We start from the raw sequence: 11029 nt of genomic DNA on the forward strand, positions 1-11029 counted from the left end.
CTTGTTGGTGTTTGCGTTTTTCACTTTTCCTTTCCTGCCTGCTTATTCTCAAACATGAAGATTCTAATTAAACTTTTGGTACTTAATTCATTTCGAATCAAAAGGTGAATGAAAATGTGGAAGAGATTTACATATCAGAAGATGGGTACCTATTATGCTGTCTTCAAATCCTGAATTGCTGCTACTTTGGAATTATGCTTTCTGCTCCATTTAAAATTATATATTATTTAGTTATAAAAACAACTTAGTAACATGAGATATTACGTTAAACCAAAATTTATTGTCTTAATTATATTAATTATTTTTAATATTTGTTTAAATAAGAAGACCTTGTTAAATTTGACAATTTAATCAATTTCTTTTTTTCCAAAGTTAGATTGCTAATAGCATGTAACATACACGTACACACATATTAGTTTACTACAATCCTTATTAAATATAAAAAAAAGGAAAAATTTAAAATTCTCAAATTTTAATATAAAGTTTTTAGCTCAAAATCAACGTTACTATTAATTAAATTTCGCCCTGACTTCGTGATAAGGCTCCAGAATTAACTTTTGATACCTATGAATTTAATAACTTTTCATAGTTATTGATTCGCTGATTGTGAATTTTACATTATTAATTTTTAATATCTAAATTTTACATTATTAATTTTTAATATCAAAACTTTACAGTGTATAAATATTTAATTTTTAATTTTATAAAGAATTAAGAGTTAATCACAATTGTAATTTTACCATATACTTTTATTATTTACTAATTACACTATTTTTTTAATATTTAATCTAATGTATCCTATTTTTATCTATATAGTTAAAGACTTATAAAATTACCAAGTTATTTTTTATTATTATTAAATATATATATAAAAATTATTATATTATTATTTATTTTTTTTTTAAATTTTTATTAATAATTTTATAATAATAATTTATTTTGCTCTTGACTAAAATCATTATTAATCAATTTTTTTAAATCTGTTTAATATGCTTACTATAAAGCAATAAACTAATAATCTTATCAAATACATTAATTATAAATATTAAAAAATAATTTAAAATAATATTTAAACTATAAAATAATTTTTTTAATTTTTTTAAATTATTCTTTTAATTTTTAAATATAATGCTAACTTATATTTTTTAAAATTATATTATTTAAAGTAAAATTAAAAAAATTAAAATATATAAATTAAATATTTAATTGTGTAGTATAATTTGATTAATTAGCTAAAAAAATATATAATTTATGTAAAATTATAAATTTTGTCATCTCCTAAAAAATATTATTAATAAAAATAATAATTATTAAAAATTTATTATAATTTTATTCTAAAATTTACTAATAATTTTATTAATTTTTAATACCATAAATAACGATAAAATATAATTAAAATAATTTTAAAAAATTAAATTTTAATTTTAAAAAATATATAATATAATTATAATAAAATTAAAAGCACATTATTTTTCTAACATTAACTCAAAAATTAATTATAAAACCTCAAATTTTATAAAAGTATAATTATTTATTAGAGTATGTGTAACTTAATCAATCATGTGAGTAAATATTTAATGGTGTAAAAAATTAACAGCAAAAAAGTAAAATGTCAATTAACAGTTTGTTTTTACCATTATCGTTTTTTCTTAAATTTTTTATAATCGGATGAAAGAATTTTCCAAGCTAAATTACCCTTTTGCCAAAATTTAAAAGATTATGTATTTATTTATAAAAATATACTTTTTCCTCTTTTCTCTTCTCTCCCCTTCAGTTGAATCCTCCCTCCCTTCCCTTCCCTCATTCCCGAACCCCGCAGAGGCGCAGAGCATAGCAGATCTTCCAATCGGGGTTTCTTGGGTTCATTTTTATCACATCGTATCTCAGCACAGCAGATCCGGCTCCTTCCTCTTTACCGTTCCTTGCTTTCGTTCTCAGCACAGCACTGAAGACAGCAGATCTTCCCTGCGGCGTGATCCGCCATTTCTCTTCGGTTCGTTCCTGTGCTCAGCTTATTCTAAGTCTCAAATCCTGTTGTAATTCGTTTCATTTTATGATTAATTGGATTTGCTGTTCTATTCACATGACTATCTGTTTAATTAATCTCATTTGCTTTCCTTGCATTTGCCAATTAAGGTCGTGTTCTTTATGTGTTTGTTTATATATCAAACTGGTTATAGCCAATAATTAATTTTTTTCTGCTTGCAAAGGTAGTGGCGGTCCCTTGCTTCTAGTCGCAGCTTAATCTTTTGTTTTACTCTTTTATTTTAGCTTTCCAATTCAGCTCCTGGATTCATTTCAGCTTGATTGTGTCTATATTTTTATATAATTGGATGTAGTTTTCCATTAGCAACCGAGGGATTTTTCAGATGGTTAGCTGCAACTCCTGTTAAAACGACAAGTTAACTTTTTTTTTTTTTTTGTTATTTGTCCATTGGCATGAACCATGATTCATATATTATATTCTCATTGAAGTTTGTTTTGTGCGTATAGGATAATCTATAGTTACTGGTTACAAGATGTCTTCAGCTCAAGATCCATTTTATATAGTGAAAGAGGAAATTCAAGAATCTGTAAGTTTTTTTCAATATTTGAAGATTTTGCTGTTGCTCTTGAAATATACTCCACACGTGTGAGCATGTGCATTTATTTAATTTGAGGCCAATGTTGTCTTTAGTAACGATGTAAGAAGTATTTATATGGGAAGGACGCTTTGTTGCAAGTGGCGCCCAAAGGTCATACCATCCACCTGAACTTGAATAGTTTCTCTCAGTAGTTGCATTTTTTTCCTCTAAATTTTGGTAAAATGTCTTGAAAATTAAATGTCTCTAATTAGAAAGATGTAGAGTTTTGGGAAAAAAGTATTGGATGGAAAATTGTCTAACAATATGAATTATTAGAAATAATGAGAAACAGATGTAACTATAGGAATCAGAGAGCGGAATTGAGAGCTTGAGAAATTAGAAAAATGAGAAGAAGATGAAAAATCGTTGGTGATAGGCAAATCTAAAATTTTCATCTTCCCAAAATACCCCTGGTAGTCATTGGCAAAGTTATAAATAAAATGAAAGTACTCAACTGTCAAGTAGCATGTGTGCACCTGAGTCAAGTCTGTGAACTATTGACCAGTTCTGGTCCTGGGTTTGACCAAATCAGCACTGTGCCCTACCCAGCCCATGGCCAGGCCTAACCATACTATAGTCCTCCCCTCTACTATGGCTCCTTTGTTGAATAATACATACTTTCTTAACAAAAATGAGCCATAACATGAGGTTTTGTTAATAATCATTATGTGGTAATTACTACTGAACCTTTCACTTTTAAAGCAAAGGACTATAATGTATTATATAATTTCTCAATCTCTTGAGTCGTCAGCACCTGCACTGGATAAAAAGTAATAAAGAAGAGGAAAAATATTGTTCTCGTTCTTGTTCATGCACACCATCGCGTTGAAATGTCTTTAAGCTTTTCCTCATTCAATTTGATATTTGCAATGGCTTTGCCTTCTACTCTATGGGATATTTTCCATTGGCTTATCCCCCAAATGCTTCATCTCCTTTTGGTGTTTTTGTTAGATTGATAAGCTGCTGTCTACTTTTCATCAATGGGAACGGGCTTCTTCTGATCCTGAAGACAAAATGCAGCTGACAAAGGAACTAGTTGCAGGTTGTGATAGCATTGAGTGGCAGGTACCAGATATTGCTAATTTTGTATTTTGTACTTGGAGCAGTTTTCCTGATGTGTTGTTGGAAGTTAACCAATTTCTTTTCTTGGTTGAATACTTAGGAGTCAGTCAGAAGATAACTCGCTGTAATCCTAAGTTGATTGACCTATTTATCTTATTGTTCCTTTTACTTCTGCAACTCTATTAATAAACTAAGATGATTATTATATGCAACTCAATTACCATTGTACTCCATGTGATGTTGCCCCTTTTAATTGAACAATTTAATCGCTGTCTGCAACTGCTGAAAACTTCCTTCTTCATAGAAAGGTGGATGAGCTAGACAAAACAATTGCCGTAGCAGCTAGAGATCCTTCTTGGTATGGGATTGACGAAGTAGAACTTGAAAAGCGAAAGAGATGGACTAGCACTGCTCGTGTTCAGGTATCATGTTTATAATTCTTATATCAAAAGGTGTTGCAGAAATGTGAATGTATTTTATTCCTCTTTACGTTTTCTCGCTTTCCAAGGGTGGTGCATCCTAGCTCTTATTAGCTAATTGTTATAAGATACTTTGTTTTACAACTTATTGGATGACAACACGATTAGAATTCTGGGCTTTGATTTTTCTCTGTGTGCATTTGCTGAAGGATTATATCACTTTATCAGGTGGGCAATGTGAAGAAAGCAATTATTGCTGGAAAAGAGGTGATTAGTAATGGAACTACCAGCATAAATGGGATGCACAGAGAGTTAATGCGGCTGCAAAATTCTCGTCAGACAGATAGATCCAACCCATATGCTCAAGATAATGATAATTTCATACAATCAGAATCAGATAGACAAATGCTTCTTATAAAGTAATCTTTTCCTCATTCACCTCAGGCTTCTTTTTTCCTTTTTCTTCTTTTTTATTTCTTTTTTTTTGTGCAAGCACTTCAGTTGATATCCACATATTGTCTAAATGTATAGTTGTGTTGTATAGTTTTGAAGACTCAATCTGGTAAAGTTTCTTCAGGTCAGATGAGAAATGACTCACATTAGTGCTCTTTTAAAAATAAATAAATAAATTAAGCCGCTAAACCTCATCTTTCTTTCTTGAAATCACCTTTCTTTTTAGTCATTTTAATCGGCTAAATAGAGCGTTTGGTGATTCTTTCCTGATTGTTTTGACGTGCATAAATATGACAATAAAATGTCATTTTCTATTGACAAACTGGGTAGTGAGCATGAGAGAGTAGTTTGTAGCCGAGTACTTGAGTTGCTTTTCATGACGTTCTTGTCTGGTGCTTGTTAAAGGTTAGGGCTAGGAAAGAAATTGTTATCCGTGTGCCAATATCTATGTCGTGTTGCATTGCCATGGACCAAAATGAATCAGATAATAACTAAAAAGAAATCCGATTTATTCTTTTATTTGTTCAAGTTAATGAGGCAGAAAGAATCATTGGTCTTCATAATTGTTGGTGATTGCAGGCAACAGGATGAGGAGTTGGATGAGCTTAGTGCAAGTGTGGAGCGAATTGGAGGTGTTGGGCTCACTATACATGAAGAACTTCTTGCACAGGTTAGATTTTCTGGGTTGATGTTCTCTGTGAAGTGTCATCCTCAATCCAAATGGCATACACTTGCATGAAAAATACTTGTTCTTGTTTTCTTTGAAAAGCAATTCTTTACACAAGTCGAAGCAATCTCAACTAACAAACTCCAGCTGTCCTGAAGTTTTAAGTGCTAAAAATCCAAACCTTTGGTGTTTCAGGAAAAGATTATAGGTGATTTGGGTATGGAAATGGATAGTACATCAAATCGTCTCGATTTTGTCCAGGTGATTTTCTCTCTCGAGCTTTTTATGAACACGAACTTCTTTTCTTCTTCAGATGATAGATAACTTTTTTGCCAATCTATAATTGCAGAAAAAAGTGGCTATGGTCATGAAGAAAGCCAGTGCAAAGGGGCAGATCATGATGATTTTGTTTTTGATAGTTTTGTTCATCATTCTATTTGTTCTGGTCTTTCTTACTTGAACTATAAAAATAACCGGCCAGTCCACAGCCGGGGTTGTACTCTACACGAGAGAAAATCTGCAATGATGAGAGGATTACAGAAGAACTTTGTTGGAATCGAAGCCAAGAAATACTAAACTGGAATTTGATTTTGTTGCAGTTGTAAATCATGAATATCATGCAAGATTGGTTCATATGCTTATTATCTGGTTGTTTCTTCTTCGCATCATTGCTCGTGATTTTTGTAATATTTTTTTTTTGGCAAAGATATTTAGGTCTGTGCATATGGTTGACAAAGTTCCAGAGTTTTTTCTTCCTCTTTTGTTTTTTAATTATTTTTATTTACTTTCTAATATTTTATAAAATAAAAGGATACAGGCTAAATGTTCATTTTAACACTATTTGTTGGGGATGTTCAATTTAGTCCATTTTCAATGTTTTGTCTAATTTAGTTTATAAGTTTTAATTTAAGCTCAATTTGGCTTAAAATGCATTTTCTGGATCAAATTTTTTTTTATTTAAGTTAAAAATCGAGAAGTTCAAATTGTTTATTTTTGGGTTTTAAATTCTCCATTTTTGGGTTAAACTTCATGTTTTCTTTATCTAGTCCCAAAATAAAGTTCAATTTTTAGATTTTTATTTAAAAAAATTTTAAGCTAATTTTATACAACTTTTGGGTTTATTTTATAAAAATTGAAAATTTTCAATAAAAGTAAAGAGTGGAATTATGGGGTTATATGTATATATATATATTTCAAATTAGTACCTCAGCTTTAATTATGACAATAATATCACCCAATTTTTCCAAAAACATTAGTCAAATGAAAATAGTAATAATTCAGAAATCCAAAAATCATCTCTGTTTCGACAACTTTAAAATAATTATACATATAAAAAAGAATAGGAAACATAAATATTGGACATGATTATATATTGAGTGAGAATTTATTCAACCCAAAGAGAAGAGAAATAGATACTACTTTATCCTCCAATAATTGTTGCTTTAAATTTTTTTTCTCAAATTATTTCTTTTCTAAAAAAAAGAACGTGCATACACTAACCCCGGTCTGAATGGACCGCAATCACTAATCCAAAACTATTGTAATTTTAACATGACTTTTCGGCCCATGTGAAATTTCAAAAAATTCATTCACGTATTAATTTTTTTAAATTATATGAAAGTATTTTAGATAAGTTATTATAAATTTTTTAAAATTAAAGGTATTAATTAATTTTATTGATTTGAGTGAATAAATTTAAAGGACATATTTTTTAATTAAAATTTTTCAGCTTTTATTCTAAATTTTAATAAAAAATTAATAAAATATTGTGATTGATAATTTGGAGTGTGAAAAAGTACAGAGTTTAAAACAAATAGCCAAAATATTTTCTTGAAAATGTGCAAATAATTTTAAAAAATACATGTGGGACAGTAAAAAAAATATACGTTAAGTAGTGTATATTAGCTAGTTTAATTAATTATTTTAAATTAAATGAAAAAATTTTAAAAATTATTTAAATTTGTTTACAATTTACATTTACTTTCCTAAAATAAAAATAAGTAGAAATTAGATAAAATATCTAATTATAGTTTTTAAAATAAATTAAAATATTTTTTTTTAAATAAGGAGCGGGAGATACGAATCTGAAATCTCTCAAATTTACTCGAATGTACTTACCATCAGACTAAGCCTGTGAGTTTTATTTTTTATTTTTAAATTTTGACATTTCAGAAATATTTAAATTGAAAATACGTAAAAATTTTATGACATATCAAGTCACTCGCTCCTTTATATTAAATTCTAAAAGCATATTTATTTTTAACTTTTCTTTTTTCAATTCACCTTAAGATATTTTTAGAGTTTTTTGCAGAATTTTTTTGATATTCTTTAATATTTAAATATTTTACTTTTATTTTTTAAACCATTAAAAATAATTAAATTTATTAAATTTTACTATCACCAAAATTAAAATTTTTTAAAATTTATAGGACCATTAAAATAAATATTATGAAACTAAGATAGTACTTGGGAGTGCCTAGCTGTTAACTAGCTTGCAATCCAAAGGCAAATCTGCCATCTGCGTCCACCTCGAGAAAGAAACTGCTATTCGGAAAACGTGAAAAATTGAAACCAGGAGTGGTCATTTTCTATCATTTCCTTCTCTTTTTTTCTTGTTTTCTAAACTCAAGGACAAGAAAACTCCGAGCAGCACCGACAGTATTCAATTTAAATTAAAAAAAATTAATCATCAAATTAATTTAAAATTTTAATTTAATTTTTTATTATTTTAATTCAACAATTTTAAATTATAAAAATTTTAATTATTTCAATTTAATTCGATTTTCTAAAAAAAATTAAAAAACCAAATTAAATTTATTAATAATAATATATTATTTTTAATAATATATTATTTTTAATAAATAAAAAATAGATTATATTAAAATTAAAATATTCTAATTAAATTTTAAAATATTAAAAATAAAGTGTAAAAAAAAAATTTATTAAAAATTTAAATTGAACCGAATCAAACTGAATCAGATCGATCCAATTTGATTTAATTTCTAATTAAAATCGATTCGATTTAATTTTTATAAATATTAAATCGATTCAATTTTAATTTATTCGATTCAATTCGATTTAAAATTGAACTAACTATTCTACCTCAAATTGTATTCATTTACTTGATTTATTTGTTTCTTTTCAATAATTTTAAAAAATTATTAAAAAGGGCCTGCTTGTAACAAGACATTAAACTCAAACTGACAGAATTAATTTTGAGTTTCTCTTCATATATGTATAAGAAAAAATAAAAATAAAAAAAAATAATTCTAGGAACATTTTACAAAATGTAACAATTAACATATTAAAATTCTTTTAGAAAAATTATATATATATTGCAAATAAAAAGATTTCTAGTAAGAAAAAGAAAATAAAGAAGTAGTAGAAGAAGATGAGATCTACAAAGTAGCATAGAAAAGGACACTCCATTTTACCAGCAAACCAACACTTAACCAACAAACCACAACCAAAAGACAAAGAAAACCCATCAACTGATTTCCACAACACAAACAAGAATCAATCATGAAACTTGTCTACTTGATGGTATGAACTCTCTTCATAGCTTTCAGAATCAAAGAGTAAGCTGTGAGATGAGGAAAATGGCCTTGTGTTTTGAGAATCTCAACTCTGGCATGGCCTCCAAGCTTTTTCTTCATGTAGTGGGCAACAAATTCTGGAACTATATAGTCTTTTTTTGACTGAATTATTGTGCAAGGCACTACAACTTTTGGAAGAATCCTTCTCAAATCACTTAGAAAAACTGTTTTAGCAACATTGTATGCTATGTTTGGTTTCATTCTATTCAAGCTGTCTTCAAATTCTGATATTGCTTGTTTGTTGTTCAGACCAACTGCTGTTGGAGCAAAATCATTAACCCAACTTGAGAAATTTTTCTTTATGTTTGTTAATGTTGCTTTTACTCCTGATATCTCAAAGCCTCCATCATACCCTTTTGCATTAAGGTACCTGAAAATGAAAAATGGGTTTTTTCTTGGGCCATCATGGAATCGATTTGGTTTAAAATAAAATCAAACCAAAAAAAAACTTAAAAGCCAGACTTTATGAAAATCAAACCGATCTGAACTAAAAAAATAAGAGAATAAAATTAAACTATTATGATTTGATTCGATCGATTAAACTTTTAACGAATTTTTAATATTAGATCTTATCTTTAGTATTCTCATAATTAATTGAAATATTTCAATATTATTTTTTTCTAACAATAATCGTATGAAAAAAAATCAAATTGGAAATTATTTTTTAAAAAAATTAAGTTCATGTATAAACCAATTCACATAAAATAATCTAAAAATAACTATTTTGTTAGTTGATTTTTTTTTAAAAAAAATTAATCAAACTGAAATAATTAAATTTTTTAAAAATTAAAATCAAATCAAATTAAAAATAAAATAAAATCCAACTGAAATTTTAAATTTATTAATTCAATGAATATTTCAATTTGACTGAATATTGCTCGACTCGAATACACATGTTGGCGAAAATCCAAGAGATTTTATGGGAAAAGTAAAGAGAAAGAAAAGATCACAGACCTTGGAGAGCCATTGAGAAGAATAAGGTGGTGAAAGAGTTCAGGCCTTTGAATTGAAGCTAAGCATCCAATCATGGCTGACATAGAATGTCCCATATAAATAGCCTTGCTCACATTCAGCTCATCAAGAAGATTCACCAAGTCAGCTGCATATCCAGAGAAGTTGGAGTACTTGTTTGGATCATAGAATTTAGGGTTTACATTGGGAGAGAAAACTGAGTCAAAAACCACAATCTTGAAGTATAATGCAAGATAAGGAATTAGAAAATGCCAAACATTCTGGTCTGAACCAAACCCATGAGCAAGAACCAATGTCTCGCTGCTGTTTCCATAGACCTTAGCGTTTAGAGACTCAGCAATGGCTCCTCCTCTGTGCTCAAAAAGCACGCCCATGTTTCCACTCATTGGTTCAGCAGTAGAGAAGATCAACTCTCAAAAATGGCTCAACTGGTTGTTTAGCTTCAGTACCTTGAGCTGTGTATATAAATAGGGTTTACATTATCACCTACATGAATTTAAAATTTTAAAAAATTTCACAAGAATTCCATATGCAATTATTAAGAGGTGATAATTTTTTCTTAATAAATTTATAACTGCAAATTTTATATTTTTGAACTATTTGCTTGCGAAATTAACTTTGTATTTAAAAAAGATTTTTCGTCAAAAATATATATTTCATAGAAATATTTTCTATAAAATATATTAAAAAATTATTTTTTATTATTTAATTTTAATTTAAAAAATAAAATATATTAATAAATTTATATATAAATGTATTAATAAAATTATCAGCTTCTTCAAAGTCAAAGCAGTGGTGTTTATAGACGGCAGTCTTTAATTATTAATTGCAGAGCTCTTATCCGGCGAGAATGGGAGATTAAGGTCGTGCAAATATATAGAAAAACTAATATGGTCGCGGATTATCTTGCGAATAGTGCGCATGGTGGAGTTTTTGGTATGAGTCTTATTAATTTGTCTTCATCTAGTACTAAACTCCTCTTGGATGCTGACTGTATGAATATTTTTCATGATCGTATTATAAATTAAAGGGCTCTATCCCTCCTTTTAAAAAAACAAAAAATATAATAAATAATTTAATTTTTTTTATAAAAAAATAGTTTTTATTGACTATTTTTTTTTAGTGTCCATTTATTTTATAGAAAATATTTTTTAATATTTTCATCGCTCAAAAAATTTAATTAATGAAAGAATATTTTTTTAGTTAAAAAATTTATTTTTTTAATGAAAAATATTT

General features: G+C 27.7%; 2 protein-coding genes across 2 annotated transcripts; one reads left to right on the plus strand and one right to left on the minus strand.

The window, feature by feature from the left end:
• Nucleotides 1-1742: 1742 nt before the first annotated feature.
• LOC110623754 (syntaxin-61) lies at nucleotides 1743-5890 on the plus strand. The gene is made up of 8 exons (XM_021768774.2): nucleotides 1743-1993; nucleotides 2494-2573; nucleotides 3576-3689; nucleotides 3995-4108; nucleotides 4334-4524; nucleotides 5138-5228; nucleotides 5421-5486; nucleotides 5575-5890. Exons 2-8 carry the CDS (start codon nucleotides 2520-2522, stop codon nucleotides 5683-5685), a joined length of 741 nt encoding a protein of 246 aa, XP_021624466.1. The 5' UTR covers nucleotides 1743-1993; nucleotides 2494-2519; the 3' UTR covers nucleotides 5686-5890.
• A 2613-nt stretch (nucleotides 5891-8503) lies between these two features.
• LOC110622493 (strigolactone esterase D14) lies at nucleotides 8504-10253 on the minus strand. The gene is made up of 2 exons (XM_021767004.2): nucleotides 9776-10253; nucleotides 8504-9191 (listed from the first exon to the last, which is right to left on the minus strand). Exons 1-2 carry the CDS (start codon nucleotides 10177-10179, stop codon nucleotides 8759-8761), a joined length of 837 nt encoding a protein of 278 aa, XP_021622696.1. The 5' UTR covers nucleotides 10180-10253; the 3' UTR covers nucleotides 8504-8758.
• Nucleotides 10254-11029: the final 776 nt, after the last annotated feature.

This window comes from Manihot esculenta, chromosome 9 (assembly GCF_001659605.2).
Source record: "Manihot esculenta cultivar AM560-2 chromosome 9, M.esculenta_v8, whole genome shotgun sequence".
NCBI lineage: Eukaryota > Viridiplantae > Streptophyta > Magnoliopsida > Malpighiales > Euphorbiaceae > Manihot > Manihot esculenta.

Excerpts from the sequence above, each read along its gene's own strand:
- LOC110623754 (XM_021768774.2), top strand. The coding sequence starts at position 2,520 with ATGTCTTCAGCTCAAGATCCATTTTATATAGTGAAAGAGGAAATTCAA. Across the intron at positions 2,574-3,575 it reads AAGAGGAAATTCAAGAATCT|ATTGATAAGCTGCTGTCTAC; the intron begins GTAAGTTTTTTT and ends TGTTTTTGTTAG. Across the intron at positions 4,525-5,137 it reads AGACAAATGCTTCTTATAAA|GCAACAGGATGAGGAGTTGG; the intron begins GTAATCTTTTCC and ends TGGTGATTGCAG.
- LOC110622493 (XM_021767004.2), bottom strand. The coding sequence starts at position 10,179 with ATGAGTGGAAACATGGGCGTGCTTTTTGAGCACAGAGGAGGAGCCATT. Across the intron at positions 9,192-9,775 it reads CTTCTCAATGGCTCTCCAAG|GTACCTTAATGCAAAAGGGT; the intron begins GTCTGTGATCTT and ends TTTCATTTTCAG.